At 47.5% G+C, this 19,589-nt stretch overlaps 4 protein-coding genes across 5 annotated transcripts in view; 2 read left to right on the forward strand and 2 right to left on the reverse strand.

Annotated features, from left to right (window-relative positions):
* slc16a3b (solute carrier family 16 member 3b) overlaps positions 1-3,252 on the forward strand; it is an 18,153-nt gene extending 14,901 nt beyond the window's left edge. Inside the window, exon 6 of the mRNA XM_085171369.1 lies at positions 1-3,252. This exon is cut by the window's left edge and continues 135 nt beyond it. Coding sequence (XP_085027495.1) covers positions 1-167 — 167 coding nt within the window. The 3' untranslated portion in view covers positions 168-3,252.
* Positions 1-19,589, forward strand: part of LOC146513251 (uncharacterized) — a 234,897-nt gene that overhangs the window by 210,527 nt on the left and 4,781 nt on the right. The window lies entirely within an intron of this gene.
* ccdc57 (coiled-coil domain containing 57) overlaps positions 1-19,589 on the reverse strand; it is a 189,414-nt gene that overhangs the window by 36,475 nt on the left and 133,350 nt on the right. The window lies entirely within an intron of this gene.
* LOC146513261 (casein kinase I) lies at positions 2,125-17,312 on the reverse strand. Of its 2 annotated transcripts, XM_085171376.1 has the most exons (10): positions 16,689-17,311; positions 11,825-11,935; positions 10,535-10,683; positions 9,354-9,582; positions 9,064-9,234; positions 8,821-8,969; positions 6,466-6,631; positions 5,637-5,776; positions 3,623-3,693; positions 2,125-3,505 (listed from the first exon to the last, which is right to left on the reverse strand). In XM_085171376.1, the coding sequence occupies exons 1-9, from the start codon at positions 16,762-16,764 to the stop codon at positions 3,661-3,663; spliced, it is 1,224 nt and encodes a 407-aa protein (XP_085027502.1). In that variant the 5' UTR covers positions 16,765-17,311; the 3' UTR covers positions 2,125-3,505; positions 3,623-3,660. The 2 variants fall into 2 exon arrangements, 1 of the variants encoding a protein (XP_085027502.1); XR_014875852.1 differs by lacking the exons at positions 2,125-3,505; positions 3,623-3,693; positions 5,637-5,776; positions 6,466-6,631 and adding an exon at positions 6,638-7,205 and having other exon boundaries at positions 7,281-8,969; positions 16,689-17,312.

Below are 19,589 nucleotides of genomic sequence, written 5' to 3' on the forward strand. Positions count from 1 at the left end.
AGATGGCGGTAAGCGCTGCTGAGCTGGAGGGCCTGAACCAGGCGGCAGACGAAGAACACGACGGAGGCAAAAAGGAGCAGACGGGAAAAGAAAATGGAAAAGTCAGTGTTGTGAAAGTGCAGGAAGACATGACGGTGACGGAGGCACCGGAAGACAGCGGGAACTAACATTAGTATTAGCGAGGTAGCATAAATTGTACCAATAATACACAGAAAGAACTGATGCTACGGTAAAAAGAGAGACAGCTGACATTTGATCACAAATGTATATCCAAGTGTCTCAGGTTCACTAGCTGCTTTCAGCTGAAACGCCCCACACCTGCAAGAGAAAAACTCATCACCACTTTGAGTGTAGAATCATCTTTTTAGTTATGTCCTCCTCATCTGTAAAAACATCCTTCAGCTGCTTTCAGTCACATGTCCGAGTCTGTGCGCAGACGCAGCTCGTGCTCAGGGTGAAGCTTGACGTGCTAATAAAAGAAAACATGTTGCAGCTCAGTCTGTGGGTTCCTCTGTAATGGTAAATGGTAAATGGACTTGTTCTTATATAGCGCTTTTCTACTCTGTCTGAGCACTCAAAGCGCTTTATACAGCTAATTCATTCACCCAATCACACCCATTCACACAAGCACTTTTTTCTGACCTAAGTGCTAAGTAATCTACCATTCATACACATTCACACTCCGATGGATGCATCGGAGAGCAACGCGGGGTTAGTATCTTGCCCAAGGATATTTGGCATGCAGACTGGAGCAGCCTGGGATCGAACCACCGACCTTCTGGTTAGTGGCTGACCTGCTCTGCCACCTGAGCTACAGCCACCCCACCCCACCCCACCCCACCCCCTGGTAAACAAGAACAGGAAACAAAAATGTCTGTTGTGATCCAACATGCCCATAAAAGGCTTCATGATACGCTGCTGCTGTTCACCTGCTCGTCTCACTCTGCTGGACAGTCGTCTGTTTCACATATAAAGTGCTGTTTCTTATTATTTTAATGTGCTGAATCAAACCTGACAATTAAAATATCTGATTAGCTGCTGTCTCCAAGACATTTATTTCACACTACATGTTTAGATGAGTTTTTCATATGTGTTTGGTAACATCTGACCTTCATTATGAAACAATAATCAGAGAAAGGTCGACACAGATTAGTCGTAATATGAAAGCAGGGTTACTGCAGCCCCGCCCTCAGTGAGCAGTGCTGTGACGTTTCTCAGTTACAATAATGTGACATAACTTCTGTGTTTGGTGTCACTGTGTCTGGAAACATAACTGGAAACATGTAGAGTGGCCCAGTGTTAACAACCCATTCAAAGTTTGCCTGGTGTCCACTGAGGTCATCAAAGTCCGTCCACCGTCTTCCACTTATCAGGGCCGTGGGGGGCTGGAGCTTGTCACAGCTGTCATAGGGCGAGAGGCGGGGTCCACCCTGGACAGGTCGCCAGCCCGTGGCAGGGCTAACACGCAGACAACCATTCACACGATCCCCACTAACTGCATGTCTTTGTGGGAGGAGGCCGGAGAGAACATGCAGACTCCACACAGACCCCGGCCTGATGTGATCCCGAGTTCCCTAACCCGGACCTGAACTCAGGACAGTGTAACCACCGTGCTGCCCGTTATCAGAGACAAATATAAATCAATGATAAGTCTTCAAAGTCAACTTGATGATTTATTGGTGGAAACTTGACAAAAAGCTTTAGAACCTACAAACTGTGCTGTTTGTCCATTTACAGAAAACACTGGAGAAAGATTTTAAACACGTCACCTCTGACCTCACCTCGACATTTCTACTCCCTCTCAAGTATCCTTACAAAGTGAACTTACCTATAATACATGTAGTATATTATATGATAGCTCAAGCTGCCCAGTTATTCCCCCTCCCACATGTGTTTGGAGCGACACCCTGACTTTTGCTGCACTACAAACTTTGATGTTGTTTCAGCTCCTTGCGTTCGCTCCTGATGCTGTTGCAGAGCTGCTGTGTGTGACTCAGACCAACATCAGAGCGCACACTGCTGCAGCGCCGTCTGTTCTCCTGGCTCATGTGTACAGAGATGTGAGGCTACACACTGCAGAGCGTAGCAGAGCGCACAGGTCCACATCAAAAACACAACAGAGCCTTTTCACAGCAGAGATGGAGCTTTACTACAGTCGACTGTCAGACGCATTCATATAAAAACCCAATGCACCACTTCTGGAAAAAGAGGCACACACTCTGGTTGGTGCAGACGGTGCTGTCACAGCACCAGGATGAAGTCCTTCAGCTTCTCATGTGTTGCCCTTAAGGAGGCGCAGCGACTCCTGAATCATGTTCAGACTCTTCTCCACTGGTACGTCACAAAAACCCAAACACACTTTAATATTATAAATGTTTCACAGTGCAGAAACAATACGAACTCAAAAGTAAGAATATTATATATACAGTGAAAGAACTTTTGGTGAAATATACCCAATGATGTGTTGAGAAACCTGGGACGCTCGGGGGAAACCCAACCCCTGCACAGGTGTCTTCTTAAGTTTAACTCACACTCAGGCTTGTATCCAGACGCCTGCGATGCATCGAAACGTGCTCTGTGCAATCTTTTGTGTTCCATTTAGCTTTTTATTGCCAAAGTCCATCCCTACACCAAATCAAGACAACCTTCTGCTCTCCCGGGTGCGTCTAACATCTTCGCTCTGCCCAAACCACCAGCTCCACGCTGCAGGAAGAACAGGGACATCAGCTCATCTACACCCCTGCAGCTCATTTACTAACTTGCAATAAGATAAAGATGTTAGCGTCGCCACCATAGCAGCATAGCTATGTTGCAGCTAGCCTGCTAACTTTAGCACTTTAAAAATCCTGTTTAAAAACAACAACAAAAAACCAGTGCTGAGATTTACCTGCCAGCTTGAATAAACTAAAAACAGTACATGAGTGATTTTTAGCCAACGGTAAAAACAGATGGAAAACAGCGTGCAGCTGTAAATGTGATGTCATGCTATAAGCTGGCCTCTCAGCTGCTGTCTTGGGGCTGATGCTAGCTCACATACACGAGCAGCAGGATGCCTGCTTTAGAGTTACTCGCTAACACAGCTGAATCAATCCGAGCGTGTGGGGACGGCTGTCGGCGACAACACGAACAAATGAGACGAAATGAAAACTGAACGTGTGAACAGTGCGCCCGCCCTCAGACCGAGACGCTCCCATTCAGAGTTCTCACTGACAAACCGTCCAGTGAGGAAGGCTGATGCAGCAGTCCGTGAGGTCCTCGTGGTTTGGATCAGCCTGCTGCGGTGCCGGGTCAGCCCTGATAAACTAGTTCAAGTGGCCCTAAAAGAGCCCTGAAAACCAACAGTCTGGATTCAGACCACAAAGGTAAATGGAAAAGCATCAGAGGGTCAGTCTGTGACTGGAGCCGTAAACGTTATGGTGGAGATCAGGGCTCGGTCTTCTTGTATTGTTGGTGCCCAGTGAGGAGCTCGTAGCTGGAGACCAGAGGATGGTACCTCAGACACCACCTGACGGAGACACAGAGCAGCAGCCAGTGTCAGAACAGACCATGATGCTCCAAAACAGAGACCGAGACAGCAGGCTGAAGAGCTGCAAACACGGCGAGAACACTGGGAGGGACTTACCCCGCGCTGCCACCGTCACACGAGGACATGGCGAGCGTCTACTTGGTGTGATGCTCGTAGGGAATGCTATTCTGAGGTTGAGGGAAGAGAGAGAACAGAGTCAATATGTCAGAATCCAAACACACAACTCAGCAACACGACGACATCACAGAGGAATCAGACTACAGGACAACAAGTACCAGCTTACAGAAAAATTACTGCTGTACTACTGCAATACTGTAATACTGCTGTAATACTGCTGCTGTAATACTGCTGCAATAATACTGCACTACTGCTGCACTACTACTGTACTACTGCTGTACTGCTGCAATACTGTAATACTGCTGTATTACTGCTGCTGTAATACTGCTGCAATAATACTGCACTACTGCTGCACTACTACTGTACTACTGCTGCTGTAATACTGCTGCAATAATACTACACTACTGCTGCACTACTGTAATACTGCAATACTGCTGCACTACTGCTGTACTACTACTGTACTACTGCTGCACTCCTACTGTACTACTGCTGCAATACTGCTGTACTACTACTGTACTACTGCTGTACTACTGCTGCAATACTGTAATACTGCTGCACTACTGCTGCACTACTGCTGCACTACTGCTGCAATACTGCTGCAATACTGCACTACTGCTGCAATACTGCTGTACTACTACTGTACTACTACTGTAATACTGCTGCACTACTACTGCAATACTGCTGCACTACTGCTGCACTACTGCTGCACTACTGCTGCACTAGTACTGTACTACTGCACTACTGCTGTACTACTACTGCACTACTGCTGTACTACTACTGCACTACTGCTGTACTACTGCTGTACTACTGCTGTACTACTGCTACAATACTGCTGTACTACTGCTGTACTACTACTGCAATACTGCTGTACTACTACTGTACTACTGCTGTACTACTGTAATACTGCTGTACTACTACTGCAATACTGCTGTACTACTACTGAACTACTGCTGCAATACTGCTGTACTACTACTGCACTACTACTGTACTACTGCTGCACTACTGTAATACTGCTGTACTACTACTGCAATACTGCTGCACTACTGTAATACTACTGCAATACTGCTGTACTACTGCTGTACTACTGCTGCAATACTGCTGTACTACTGCTGTACTACTACTGCAATACTGCTGTACTACTACTGTACTACTGCTGTACTACTGTAATACTGCTGTACTACTACTGCAATACTGCTGTACTACTACTGAACTACTGCTGCAATACTGCTGTACTACTACTGCACTACTACTGTACTACTGCTGCACTACTGTAATACTGCTGTACTACTACTGCAATACTGCTGCACTACTGTAATACTACTGCAATACTGCTGTACTACTGCTGTACTACTGCTGTACTACTGCTGCAATACTGCTGTACTACTACTGCAATACTGCTGTACTACTACTGCAATACTGCTGTACTACTACTGAACTACTGCTGTAATACTGCTGCACTACTGTAATACTGCTGAACTACTGCTGTACTACTGCTGCACTACTACTGTACTACTACTGCAATACTGCTGCAATACTGCTGTACTACTGCTGTACTACTGTAATACTGCTGTACTACTGCAATACTACTGTACTATTACTGAACTACTACTGTACTACTGCTGCAATACTGCTGTACTACTTCTATACTACTGCTGTACTACTGCAATACTACTGTACTATTACTGAACTACTACTGCACTACTACTGTACTACTGCTGCACTACTACTGTACTACTACAGCAATACTGCTGCACTACTACTGTACTACTACTGTTATACTGCTGTAATACTGCTGTAATACTGCTATAATACTGCTGCACTACTGCGGCACTACTTCTGTAATACTGCTATAATACTGCTGAAAACCCAAACAAGCCCAGCTTTGTCGTCCGTACTTGTGCGCGGGCTTTCCTGCGTGCTCAGGTCACATGAGATATTCAGTGAGTCTCGTGCTGTCGGGTCACACAGACTAGGAGCAGAGGGAGTGTTGTACCTGTGAGGTGGACATGCGGGAGGTGTCCTGTCGCCCGGTCAGATCGGAGGATGACGCGTTGATCGGAGCGCCGCGGTGCAGCCTCATGCTAACCTTTCGCTCACGCTCCATCCCGGACACTTGTCGAGGAGACGTGTTAGCTGGAGACCAGAAACACATCATACTGTGAGATGAATGAGTCCATGTTTCCAAGACTGACTGCAAAGAGTTCATGTTACCCTGTACACGCTTGCACCGTGTCACAGTAACATCACCTGAACCATTAAAGAAAAGACAAACGAAGTGAGAGCACCATCACCTCCATCAACAGCTGATGATCTGTCAGCCGCACAACAGCTGACAGATCATCAGCTGACACGCTGAGGTCACTGAGGCCACAGCAACACTACAGCAGCTCCTCTTCGTCTACAGGACGTGCGCACTGCATATAAACACGTCTGGACACCAGATTCCTACAGAGTTATGATCTGAATGCACCAGGATCAGCTCTATAAGTGTTTCTTTATTTATTCTTTGGTGTTATTTCAGCTGCCAGCGTCTGAGCTGACAGGCAGGAGAAAGGAATAAAAGGACGGAGAAAATAGAACAAAATCTAATAAAAGGATGGAGTACAAACAGAAATGCACAACGCTGCACCTGTAAGAAAAACCAACACAGAGCATCTGGAACACAGAAATATGAAAGTGCACAGACACATGTACCAACCATCTCCTTGTGGTGCGTGTGGAGGAGAACGCCGTCCTCTGCCGAGGTTGTTTCCTACATTCTTTGCGTATTTGGGACGCTTACATGTGATCTGACGATGCTAACGCAGCTGGAGTGAACTGACCTGTCTGTGAGGTGGGTGTTAGCGGGGTGGGCACTGTTCCCTCCTGGGTCCCTCGGGGGCGCCCGGGCGCAGCAGGGACTCTGGCCCCGGGGTTCCTGCCGTGCCTCAACCGGTCGTCCCGATCCCGACGCTCCCTTTCTGCTTCCTCTGCTGCACGGTTGGCTCCCTTCAGCAGGTCACAGAAGAACAGATTATGGACCCGACTGAGACTCTGCGGGTTCATTAGCCTCTGCACGCACGCTAACCCTGCACTGTGACCATCGCGCACACTTTGGCCCGGCACAGATCAGTTTATGCTCAGCAGGCTTCTGTACTTTCTGCACTAATGCATCAGCTCGTGCAGGAGCTCTATTCCCCTTCATGAATTCCTCTCTCTGTTACAAAGACGCCATCACAGGACCACGTACCAGCCTCCACACACTTACTAATGTGACAGGCTCGCCATCCTGGTTTGTCGCCAACATGGACGACTGACAGGGCGGGACTTCCACCAGCTCTGGTCTAAAGCAAAGTAACGACCCTCACAGTCCACGCCGAGACATCTGAACCTGAAGTATCGACTAAAACTATGACATGATCCAAACTCACAGCCCTGTTACAAACTGCAGAGCTGCTCTTTAACCCTGTGTTCATGTCTATGTGAACAGTCGGCCATAATTAGAGGCGTGGCTGCTTTGAGTGACAGGTGGATGCTGACCTGTTACACCTCACTGAGCTGGACCTGGCAGCTGTCAGCAGGACTCAAACAACCATCGCAGATCATTTCTAAATGTTAAACTAGGGATGGGTACCGGTATCCGGTGCCATGATGGTACCGGTTCTGACATAAACGGTAGTAACCAGACCGAAAAGCAGCGCACATTTCGGTGCTTTATTTTTCCCTGAGCTGTGATGCACTTTCTTCTTCCTTACATTTGTATTGGCGGTTGGCAAACAACTGAAAGGTGCATTACCGCCACCAACTGGTATGGAATGATACACTTTAGATTCTAGCCAATCATTTTAGTTTCCGAGGATAGTAGGCGGGTCCAGGTACGTACGTTCTTTTAGAGCAGAGCTACAGATTAAAAATGCCCAAGGAGAAGCGGTCAAAGTCTGGCTGTACTTCACAGCAAAAGATGCAAACTCAGCAGCTGCAACAAGTGCTTTAAGCTGATACTGTGATACTGTCAAAGGAGGTAACACCTCAAATCTGATGAAACACCTGGCGACGCATAGTGTTTTTTTTAAAAGCTGAGAAATGCGCCGTATTTGATAGCTTGCTGCGAGACCTCACACCGAGCGCATCTACTGCGGGTGTGGTGCCTGTTATCGACCCGGAGTTAGCAACATCCCCCAAAAACCCGAAGAGGAGAGTCCTGGCCCCTAGCCCTGCCAGTGTAGCAGAAATGATGAGGATGATGATGCAGCAGCAGCCGTTCTTCTCTGCGTGAGTAGCTTAATGTTGTTCGTGTGTAATTTACGTTGAGTAGGCTAACCACGTTATTACATTAATGCATGTAAGGTGAACTAGCAAACATCATCATAGCTACATGCAGCTGTCTTCTTGTTTGATGGCAGATACTCCCTTCACCCTGGACAAAAAGGCTAAAATGACCAAAGAAAAAGTGGGAAACAGTTAAACATGAGAGGTTTTTGGACAAAGTTTGTGTTTTTTCCATTGTTTAAGCTGCTTCCAGCCAAGAGTGATACCATATATGCCCCATAGCTGCAGAAAAGGCTAACATTGTTATCTTTTTACAAAAAAACAGCTGAACATGTGAGGTTTTTGGACAAAGTTTGTGTTCTCCATTCTTTAAGCACCGTTTAAGCACCGGCACCGTTTCAAAAGTACCGGTTTGGCACCGGTATCGGATAAAACCTAAACGATACCCATCCCTATGTTTAACACACAATAAGAAACCAGCAGCTAACAAACGAGGAGGAGACGAGCCCTGTTTGTCAGTCTGGTCCCCATGTGTGATGCATCCTAGCAGGTCACTAAACATCTCACCGTCCTGTGTAAACAGACGCAGCAGAGAGCAGAGCGTGCAGCAGACGACCTGCTGTGACACAGTTTGTTTCTTTATAAAAGGCTGACGTCTGTTTCTTTAATGTTAACTAATAAAGATTTCATGAATTACAAATTAACTTTCATCCATTACAGAAAAAATGACTCGTGACCATCTCACAGACAAAACATTATGTACAGCTACTTTCAGTGTTGCCCTCACAGTAAAAACGGCCTCGAGGTCATCCTTGTTGTGTTTCGGCACTAAAGACAAAAACGATATTGCAGCTCCAACATCTCAGACCACAGGATGGAGTCCTGTTGGTGTTTAATGTTGTCCTGCTTCTCTGACAGCTGATACTCACAAACTTCAGCATGTTCCAGTCGAACACGTAGTCGTAGGAGAAGCCTTGTCTGTGGAACAGGTTTCTGAAGAGCTGCCGTAAGTACGAGTAATCGGGCTTGTCGTCGAAGCGCAGGGAGCGACAGAAGTTCAGATAGGTGGCGAACTCGGCTGTGACAGAGTGGAAACAGACATGTTTGAGCTGATGTGCAGCTGGGATCACGCGGCTTCAAATCAAGGAAAGCTCTGAAGAGCGCAAACTCACAGGGGTAGCCTTTGCACAGCACCTCGATGGGCGTGGACATCTTCTTCTCACTGATGCGTTCGTACTTCTGCCTCTTGGTAGCGGCCTTCAGCCCCTGCCACGGCAGCGAGCCCAGATTGAAATACATGAGGACGTATCCCAACGACTCAAGGTCATCGCGCCTCGACTGCTCTGTGGAGACAACGAGCGGAAATAAAGACGATGAAGAGGAGACGGGTTTCACTACAGAGTATCTCAGGTGGGATAAGGAGGAGCAGGAGTGCGTGGCGGACGACAAACAGGCTCGTTACCGATCCCAAGATGAGTGTTGATTGAGGCGTAGCGGGCGGTGCCAGTCAGGTTCTTGTTCTCGCGGTACGGGATGTGCTGGTGCGTGCGAGCGTCTCGGTACTTTTTAGCCAGACCAAAGTCAATAATGTACACCAAGTTGCCCTTTTTGCCGAGTCCCATCAGGAAGTTGTCCGGCTTCACGTCTCTGTGAATGAAGTTCTTTGAGTGGATGTACTCGATGCGACTGATCTGCAGGAGACCACAAACACAGAGACAGATCAGGTCCAGTGCAGCTCGTGTCTGCGCCCGGCTTCATGCATGTACGTGTGTGTGCACGTGTGTGTGCACGTTCATGTGTGTGTGTGCATGTTCGTGTGTGTGTGCACGTTCGTGTGTGCACGTGTGTGTGTGTGTGTGTGTGCACGTTCATGTGTGTGTGTGTGCACGTTCGTGTGTGTGTGCACGTTCGTGTGTGTGTGCGCACGTTCGTGTGTGTGTGCGCACGTTCATGTGTGTGTGCGCACGTTCGTGTGTGCGTGCACGTTCGTGCGTGTGTGCACGTTCATGTGTGCGTGTGCACGTTCGTGTGTGCACGTTCGTGTGTGTGTGCGCACGTTCATGTGTGTGTGCACGTTCATGTGTGTGTGCGCACGTTCGTGCGTGTGTGCGCACGTTCGTGTGTGCACGTGTGTGTGCACGTTCATGTGTGCGTGTGCACGTTCGTGTGTGCACGTGTGTGTGCACGTTCATGTGTGTGTGTGTGTGTGCACATTCATGTGTGTGTGCGTGTGCACGTTCATGTGTGCGTGTGCACGTTCATGTGTGCACGTTCGTGTGTGCACGTTCGTGTGTGCACGTTCATGTGTGTGTGCGTGTGCACGTTCATGTGTGTGTGCGTGTGCACGTTCATGTGTGCGTGTGCACGTTCATGTGTGCGTGTGCACGTTCATGTGTGTGTGTGTGTGTGCACGTGTGTGTGTGTGCACGTGTGTGTGTGCACGTTCGTGTGTGTGCACGTTCATGTGTGTGTGTGTGTGTGTGCACGTTCGTGTGTGTGCACGATCGTGTGTGTGTGTGTGTGTGCACGTTCGTGTGTGTGCACGATCGTGTGTGTGTGCACGATCGTGTGTGTGTGTGCGTGCACGTTCATGTGTGTGTGTGTGTGTGTGTGTGTGTGCATGTTTGTGTGTGAGCAGCTCACCATCTGGTCAGCGAGCAGCAGCACCGTCTTCAGGCTGAACTTGCGGGAGCAGAAGTTGAAGAGATCCTCCAGGCTGGGTCCCAGCAGCTCCATCACCATCACGTTGTAGTCGCCTTCAGCTCCACACCACTTGATTGTTGGGATGCCCACTGCAACCACACAGAAACAAATGCGCCTGCAGTCACTGTCTGATGGTTTCTCCTGCTGGCAGCGTCTCCACTGTCACCGCCTCCTGTGCTGCTCAGAATAAGCACACAGTGATGAAGGGCGCGTCCTCGGGGGTAACAAAGTGCTCCTGCTCTGATACTGAAACCTTCACTCACACTCAGCAGGGCTCGTGAGGCCCACATCCACGTCACAAAGCGTGATTCTGTCCTACTTCACTCCCTCCTTTAAATGTGGCGCTGACAAAATGAAAACTGGCGTCCTACTTGTGTATTGGTCTGGGCAGTCATTCCCACGCTCTAAAGGAAACTCTGCAGCATCTCTGCAGTGTGTAACGCCCACATGTGCCTGCAGGCTATCCTGACACTGGCCTGACCTGGATCAAGGATGTTACCTCACAGGCTTACATCACATCCCATGAGTGCTGTTGGTGCATCCACCACCTACACCAGCCACATGAAGGTCTGTCCTGTCCTTCTGTGGACCTGTCTCACAGTCCTGAGACTGCAGAGCGAGACCTGCAAGAGCTGGACTAGCTGGTGCTGTCCGATGCTCCCAGCACTGACACGGACATGAAGGAACAGCTCAGCAGTGTGGAACGCCGTTTGACTTTCTCAGTGATAATCCTGAACTGAAACGAACTTTGTGTTAAACTCTGATCATCACTGCTGTGAGCCGTGCACCGAGCTGAGGCTGCTACATCCAACCCACGGGACAGTGGAGGCGTGGACACAGAAGCTTTCTGTGCTAAACCGCAGCACAGCGGTGGTCCACGGCTCACTGAGGTCATTCAATATGACCTTGTGTTTGTTTGGTGACTAATGGGATCACTGCAACGACAGGCAAGTGTCCATCACATTACACGTGGAGGAATAAAGAGAGCAGAGAGTGGGAGCAGGAAACGAGTCCTGCAGCTAACGAGTCCTGCAGCTAACGAGTCCTGCAGCTCACGAGTCCTGCAGCTCACGAGTCCTGCAGCTCACGAGTCCTGCAGCTCACGAGTCCTGCAGCTAACGAGTCCTGCAGCTAACGAGTCCTGCAGCTAACGAGTCCTGCAGCTAACGAGTCCTGCAGCTAACCGTGACAGAGCGCATGAGAACGAAGACACAGACAGACTGTGGTCACCTCCTCCTTGCATCATCTTGTAGATCTTGCTCTCGATGTGGAGCTGCGGATGTTTCGTCTTCACACATTCTAACTTGATCGCAACTTCTTCTCCCACTGAGATGTCTGTGCCTGGAAAAACACCAACAAGGATACACATTAATACACACAGTGACACACACACAGGTATAATGGAAGCTAAAGTTGCTATACATCAATACAACTGTTATAGCCCAAATTTTAATAATATGTCTGCATTAAGTGCACATTAATTACATAAATTACAAAAAAGTGCAATAAACTACAAAAAAATTGAAAATCGTTTTTGTTTTTTTTACATATATTTCTGCTTGGAGAAATTTAAGAGGCTTATCCCTCAAAACTTTAAATACAACGTTGCAAAAAATAGTTTCCCACCACAGGAAATTTATTTTGAGTGTCTTCATAGTTTTATTTTGGAGATACAGCAATTTTTATAAACTGCAGAAAAAACAAAAAACAATCCTATGATGCAAATTTGCAAAGAAAACAGCATCAAAATAAACTATTTCCAGCAGTGCAGTTCGAGTTCTGAGCATCACAGCAACTATTCAGAAAAGTCAAACATGACTTATAAAAACACCAGTACAGGCTTTTAAGGCCTATAAGTAAAAAAAACAACAACTACATTTTCTGCGAAAATGACGTCACTTCCAGTTTCGGGCAGGAAATGGCGGACATGCGATCGTTCGCGCTGACGTCTATTCCAACGTAGGAAGTGTTACAAACAGCTGATCGGATCGGCAAAGCATGTTTCTGGAATATTATGTTTTTGTTGCTGCAAGTGCTTTTTATGCAGTTTTTGCAAAGCTATATGTGGAAGGAAACTGTGACCGAGGACAAGCTGATGGCATAAGATGTAAGTACAACTCCTCCGGTTTCATATGCAAAAAAAGAAAATATTGCGCTAGCTCACGTGGTTGCAGAGCTACCGGGATTTAAAAATAGTTATGCAAAAAGGAGCGTGCTGCTCCGACCGGCTTTAAAGGGTTAACTGAGACAAAAAACGATGCTGTACTCATGCAATGATTACTGTGTAACTACATTTCCCAGTAACTTCAATCCTTCTCATAGCTGGGCTGTGGAAGCTGCCATGTTACCTCGCCATCCTGAGTACAGAGGCAAGGATGGACATGCTGCGTCACCGAATCGTGTTTTACGTATGTGGTGAGAACCCAGCAGAACAGTCTGAATGCTCATGCATGTGTGAGCGTCCACCGATGTTAGCGCTGACAGCTAACAGCTGCAAACACAGCAGCATCACTGCTGCCATCTGGTGGTGAGATTTCACACCCTGTAACTTCAATAAGTGCCAGCAGCATCACAGCCGTGGAAAAAACAAAGAGACACATTTCCACACAGTATTTTCATTAACACACGAACAGATCAGGATGGTACATAACGTTTGGTGTTCCACACGTTCCACATTATCTCCTGTGGATAAATCCTGAGCTCCACCGCAGTCTCAGTGTTTTCTAACAGGTGAGTTCAGTCTTACAGGAAACCAGACCGGCTCATGTGCAGCCGACTCTCCCGACTATGGAGACAAACACGTGGAAACCTGCGTCCACACGTTATCATGTTCACTGGGACAACAGCTGCTCCCCCATCAGGTGTGTTCATGTGACCCCACTGTGAGCTCCAACCACTCATTTTAAGATAAGTGTGAATATTATCTTTAGCTCTGGCACAATGACACCTCTGACTGTCAGTAGCCAGCAGAGACACAAATCCAGCCTCAGGGGTCACCAGCAGCAACAGGCCAACCCCTGCAGGCCCCCCGAGGACGGACAAAACCAGGCGCCTTCTGAACAGGGTCAGGGTGACCTTTGTTTGAAGCACACTCTCCTCACACTAGCACAGACGGTTTAGACTTTTACATAATGCAATCCAGTCCAAAAGGTTACATTTAAAATACTTACTGTGGTAACTGATGTAAGGATGTCTCGTATGTACCTCACAGTGAGCGATACACACGATTAGCAAACACAGCGTGCTGGACGAGACAAAGTCTTCTAGCTCAGCATGCAAGTGAAGACTGAGCTTCTATCATATCAGGCAGCATCTAATGCTGAGGCTGCTGGGCCTCGACCACCACGTCAGCATTTGTGAGCTCGCTGTGATGCAGACATCAGTAACTTTGTGGTTCAGTCTGAGTGAATGTTGTGTTTTTGATCACATGTGCGTGTGTTTGCTGAAACGGTACTGCTTGCTGACCCATGAGGGCTGTCTGTTTCTCTGTAGGTGGTAACTTCTGTCTGAACCCCGCCTCCCTAAAATAAATTCAAGATGGCAGCCGCCCAGATGTTAAAATTCAAGCTACAACCATCTTTTTATACAGTCTTTGTTCATATTAGTGGCTGACTGGCATATTAGACATTAAATATAGTCAGTGTGTGCTGGCTCACACTGGTGCCACTCCCTGAACCATTGATGTTATGGACTGTGGTCACAGTGGGCGACCCTTTGAACAGCATAGACTGAAGAAATTCCCACACGGAGTGGACAGTGTGGCTGTACGGATACATACATGTGTAACACAAAGGCTAACAGATATGTTCCGCATTAAGACCTGCGCAGTAGACGGGCTTAACGTCTACCAACAACTGCTCACACTGTCAAACCAACTCACCGGGCAATGACATCCACGCTCTTTGGTTCTGTCCACCAGTTCAGAAGTTTTGGCGCGAGATATGTGAGGACTTATCAAAGTGTCTGAAATGTAACATTCCAGCTTCCCCCTTAGTGTGTTTGTTGGGCAGCTTAGATAATGTCACTACAGAGAAGAATATAGCCCATATGGTTTTCACTGCCCTATGCATAGCCAAGAAAACAGTCCTCATGAACTGGAAAAATAATCTTAATTCTAACCAATATAGAAATTATCTAGATTAGATTACATTAGTCTTGATACAGCCTCTTCCACCACATCAGATCAAGGAGCTCTCCTCTCTCCAGGACCTGACTCTGCAGGAGGGGGAGATACAGGAGAGGTGGAGGAAGATCTCAGCCTGGGCGTCTGTTGTCTTGTGTAGTCTGGAAGATGAGTGGATGATGGGGTGGGTGCAGTTTTCTCTGTGGTGGGGCCAGGCGGTCCGGATGGGCCCCCTTTCCCTGGTGGGTTGCAGAGTATGGGGGTGCCTACTGGGGTCAGCGGGGAAGCTGGCCCCAGGGAGGGGCCACTTGTCCCTCCCTTCCTTCCCTCCCCATCTCCAGCTGCCTCCCTCTTCCCGCTCCACCACAATCACCCACACATGCAGGGCCTTGGGGTAAAGGTGTGTCACCAGGGTGCAGGGGAGGCATCCCCCCCTCTGTCCCCTTCTGGCTGCCTGTGCCTCAATTTTATCTCACAACTTAGACATTCACATTACTCTCATAACACATACATATTGGATCTTGGGGGTGGGCACGCTACACGGAATCCAAATTACCATCAGGGCGTACAACCTCACCCCTGGCGTCGTTGCCCACCTCTCAATTTTAAATACACGTAGACATTGAGGGCTATCAGGAGGGGCTATGCGCTTACCTGCTGCTCTCTGGCAGGTAGCTCCATGCCCTCCTGGGTTTTAAATGCACCTTAGAACACACATGCATCAACACTACATATGAGCGGGCGGAGGGAGGTTTGGAGTCTTCTCACACCCCCGTTCTCTGCAGCCTGTTGGAGCGGGGGGCCGGGAGGAGGAGTTGGCCGTCCGACTGGGGTCTGGAGTGTGGGGCCTCGGCTCACGGGCACGTCACTTTAACCCCCCCTGGCTTCTGCTCCGCGGCTGCTGAGTGACCCCTCATCTGGGACTCTCCTCAGCTCTTTCTGGGACAGTGGTGCAGCTGCCCCTCTGTTGGTCTTCCTTGGTCTCTTGTGTTCTGGGGGCCTCTGGATGTCTGGAGTCTTGATCTCCTCCATACCTGCTTCATGCCCTGGAGGACGGGGCTGTGGCCCCCCCACACCCTCTAGCAGATCATTACATGAAGGAACCTTTTAAAAACAAGCGCGTCCATGCTCACAGGTGTACACACGGGTGCTCACACACACAAACTACACCCTTTTTGGCTCCTACCTCAAAGCACACTGTGCTGTCGATCTTACGTGCTGCACAATAATATTTAATATGTAGTATATACTGTCATATTTCCCATAGATCATCATGATGTTGTTTATTGCATTGCTCTCTTTTTTTGCTTGTTTTCTCTTTTTTCTTTCTCAACAGGTGATCCAGGTGATTGATAGATGGATTTTTTGTCTGTTTGTTTTGTTGTTTTTTGCCCTTTATCCCCGTCCCTCTTCCCCGCTCTTTTTCTTTCCCTCGTTCTTTCCCCCAGTCAAGTCTGTCCCGTGTGTAGCAAGTGAAAATAAAATAAAATAAACAATAAAAGCAAAGGTGAATCAAATAGACCATTACAGCAAGGCTGGGATGGTCGATTTGATAAAGTAAATCCGTTGGGCATCTTTCTTTGCCTTTAGACAATAATTCTGATGCAAAAGAACCAAACGGGACAGACGGGAAAAAAGAAAGAAAAGAAAAAGGACCTGCGCAGTACACACAGTAACAGTACACACAGTAACAGTACACACAGTAACAGTACACACTCTTCCTCGTTTTGTTCCTTGTTGTTTCCGTACTTTCAGGTTATTGTATCATTTCCCCCCTGTGACCCACCTTGTGTTTCTGCCGTTACACTAACTGCGCTGTCGTGGGTGGGGGGCTGCAGGGTCACCACACACGGGGTAACAAACAGTAAATATTACGCAGACCCGGAAGTCCTGCAGCGGTGACCTGATCTTCACTTTGTGAAGCACAGCAGTGTTTTGAACGGCACGTTTCAGGTGACAGCTTCCACTCACCTAAGTAGATGTCCCCGAAGGACCCGCTCCCTATCTTCCTGCCCAGCCGGTAGCGGTTGCCCACTCTGAGCTCCATGTCCGCGGTGCTCTGTGACTCCTTATCTTAGTTACGAAGCACTTCTCCTGCTGTATGAAGGGATATTAGAGCGTTGAGCCCGTCGGTGTACACAGCCCGGTCCCCTTCGATCTCTTCCTGTAACAGCGCAGGTTTCACCATCCCCTTTTTCTGTTTCTGACCACCGGAAGTCTGTAATATCGGTATGGCCCGGTACCGTGAAACGCGTAGTCTATGCTCTCCGTAGTTTGGGGGCCACCGTGATCCCAAACTTAACGATGGACTCTGATTACTCTGATCCAACTCCAGACAGCTGAACGGGTACGCGGCGTCTCCCAGTCTGTGAAAGCTGTCACTCGCTGCTGACGTCACTTCCCCTAGCAACTACAGGCAGATGTGGAAAAAACATGTCAAAGTGAACTCTCGACACTTACTCACACGTCCTCATACAGACACGGGAAACCAGACACACTTTGGAGCGCTGGCTCGGTGACTATACGGAAGCAGAGCGCGGGAAGCCGCTCGCTCTTATCACCGCTCATGTTGCTTCTTTGGGTCGAACAGAGTCCAGCAGACACACAGTCTGTGTATATAACAGCGTTACTGTGGTGAATGTTTGCGGCCACGCCCACAAGTCTGCTGCTGTTTTCTGATTGGCTCAATGTGGACCGACCACAGGTTTTTTTTCATTGGCTGTTAGGAAGCTTCTCACGTGGCAGGAGTGTGTTTTTAAAGTTAGGTAACCCGCCCTCACGTGTACGCCAATGCGCTGTCTGCATGCTGCATTCAAGTCCTGTCAGAATGCGTGTTTTTATGGCTTCATCCCACCTCACAGGTCACAGGATGAGCTTTAAATATAAAATACATTCTGGGTGAAAATACTCCACGTGAAGGGTCCATGTAAAAGAAGAAGAAACCCAAATGACTGTTGACAACACAAGAAATGCAAAAATTAGCCAAGTAATGCATCAAAGTTATGGCTGAGTTATAACACCATGGCAACGTAATAATAATCATATAATGACAAATTATTTATACAATACAATACATATATATACAATTAAAGCAGGTAAAATAAATATTGAACAAAGTATGGAGCAAAGGTTTTGTACAAAATATTAAATACATTTCAGTAAATGTGTTCAATACTTTTTCCTTGTGTAATCTTTCATTATAAACTTAATTTATGGGCGTCTACAATTTGAATTCTTTGCACGTTTGGATTGGATGGGTTGTTACAGGCGTCATGTTAACAGCATAAATACATTTACTTAGAAATTGGTGACATGTTCAATACTGATTTTACCTGCTGTATTGGAGCCTATCCAGAGCTTACAACACCCCCCAGAATATCATCTTCAGGGAAGGATGAGATGAAGCAGCCCTCCGAGTCAACGAGTGGGTCTCTGATCTTCCAGATTAGGATCGTTGAGCTTCAGTAGAGGTTAGATGACATCCCTGTGGTGATTTTAAGCATAAAGTGATTGTAGGAGGAGCTGGGTGAAGACTTTGGTACTGAGATAAAGTTCAGCATGGAAGCAGAGACCATGGCGGCAGATGATGTCACCAAGGGGGAGCATATAGATGGTGAAGAGAAGGGGTCCAAGCACAGAAGCTCTGTTCTGCTGAAGAATCAGGAGAGTAGCAGTGAGGCCAAGATGGCTGCTTATGCATGAGAGAAATATGAGAAACAGGGTCGAGGCTGCAGAAAGATCCAGGAGGATGTGCCCAGAGTCCACGGCAATGACAAGGTCCCGGACTTCCACACAGGTGGATTTCCTTCATTCCTAAGAAAATAAAACAGCTTAACTCTTTTGCAAAGGTCTCTGCAACAGCACCTGCATATAAGGAAACTGCAGGTTCCAGTTTTTCACACAAAAGGCACGACACACGATCACAGTGGAAAGGTGCCATACTCCATTACTACCCAACGATCCAGCAGAGACCGAAGGGCTGCCACCGCCTCAAGTCGTGGCCACAAATGAGGATATCAGGAAGAGGTGTGTGATTACACACACCTGTTCAGCAGGCCCCATTTCTCACCATAACCAACCCATGCACACACACACACACACGTGACTGCTTAGAGGAGAGGGCCACACAGAAAATGATGAGCCAGCAAGGTGACATCGTCAGGACCCACGCCTGGCTTTCTGAGGGGGCACAGCGCAGGTAGACACTGGGTTTAATCAGTTTCTGTTACTCTCTGGCTTCTTCCACAATCTGATCCTGTCCTCCTGTTATTATTGTATCTTTAACTTACAATATAAAGCGCCTTGAGGAGACTGATGTTGTGGTTTGGTGCTATATAAATAACATTTAATTGAATTTAACTGAACTACAGCTGCCTCTCTATATCATCTCTATATGTCTCTCATAGACCTTCTTAAAGAAACAGAAGAAACTGGTAAAGAAACTGGTAATTATCAGACCAGCAGGCTTTCCAGTGGCTAATTAGAGCTGGACAGAAAAGTAACCGTCAGTATCAGTGATATCAGTGAGATGAAGTGCCGCAAAGAGCCCGGAGTATTATAATAACAAACAATACACACCACAAAATCAACGGATTTAATTGTCGACTTAATGTTTACTTATGTATTCATTTAAATGTGTATTTGTGTTCTGTAAGCAGCAAACAACGTTACGATTATAAATCATCTTCAGTGTTGGACGCAGGATGAGGGCTTCACCCATTTCTGTTTAGGCTGATGCTGACACCTGCTGGATGCATAATGTAGGAACTCCGTCAGCTCTGAGCCATCTGTAACTTATTATTATTTATTTATTGCATAGGCTCAGATTAAACCCACATGCAGTTCATTTAGTGTGCAGTTATGTTTGAATCA

The sequence above is a fragment of the Neolamprologus multifasciatus genome, chromosome 8 (assembly GCF_963576455.1).
Source record: "Neolamprologus multifasciatus chromosome 8, fNeoMul1.2, whole genome shotgun sequence".
Taxonomy (NCBI): domain Eukaryota; kingdom Metazoa; phylum Chordata; class Actinopteri; order Cichliformes; family Cichlidae; genus Neolamprologus; species Neolamprologus multifasciatus.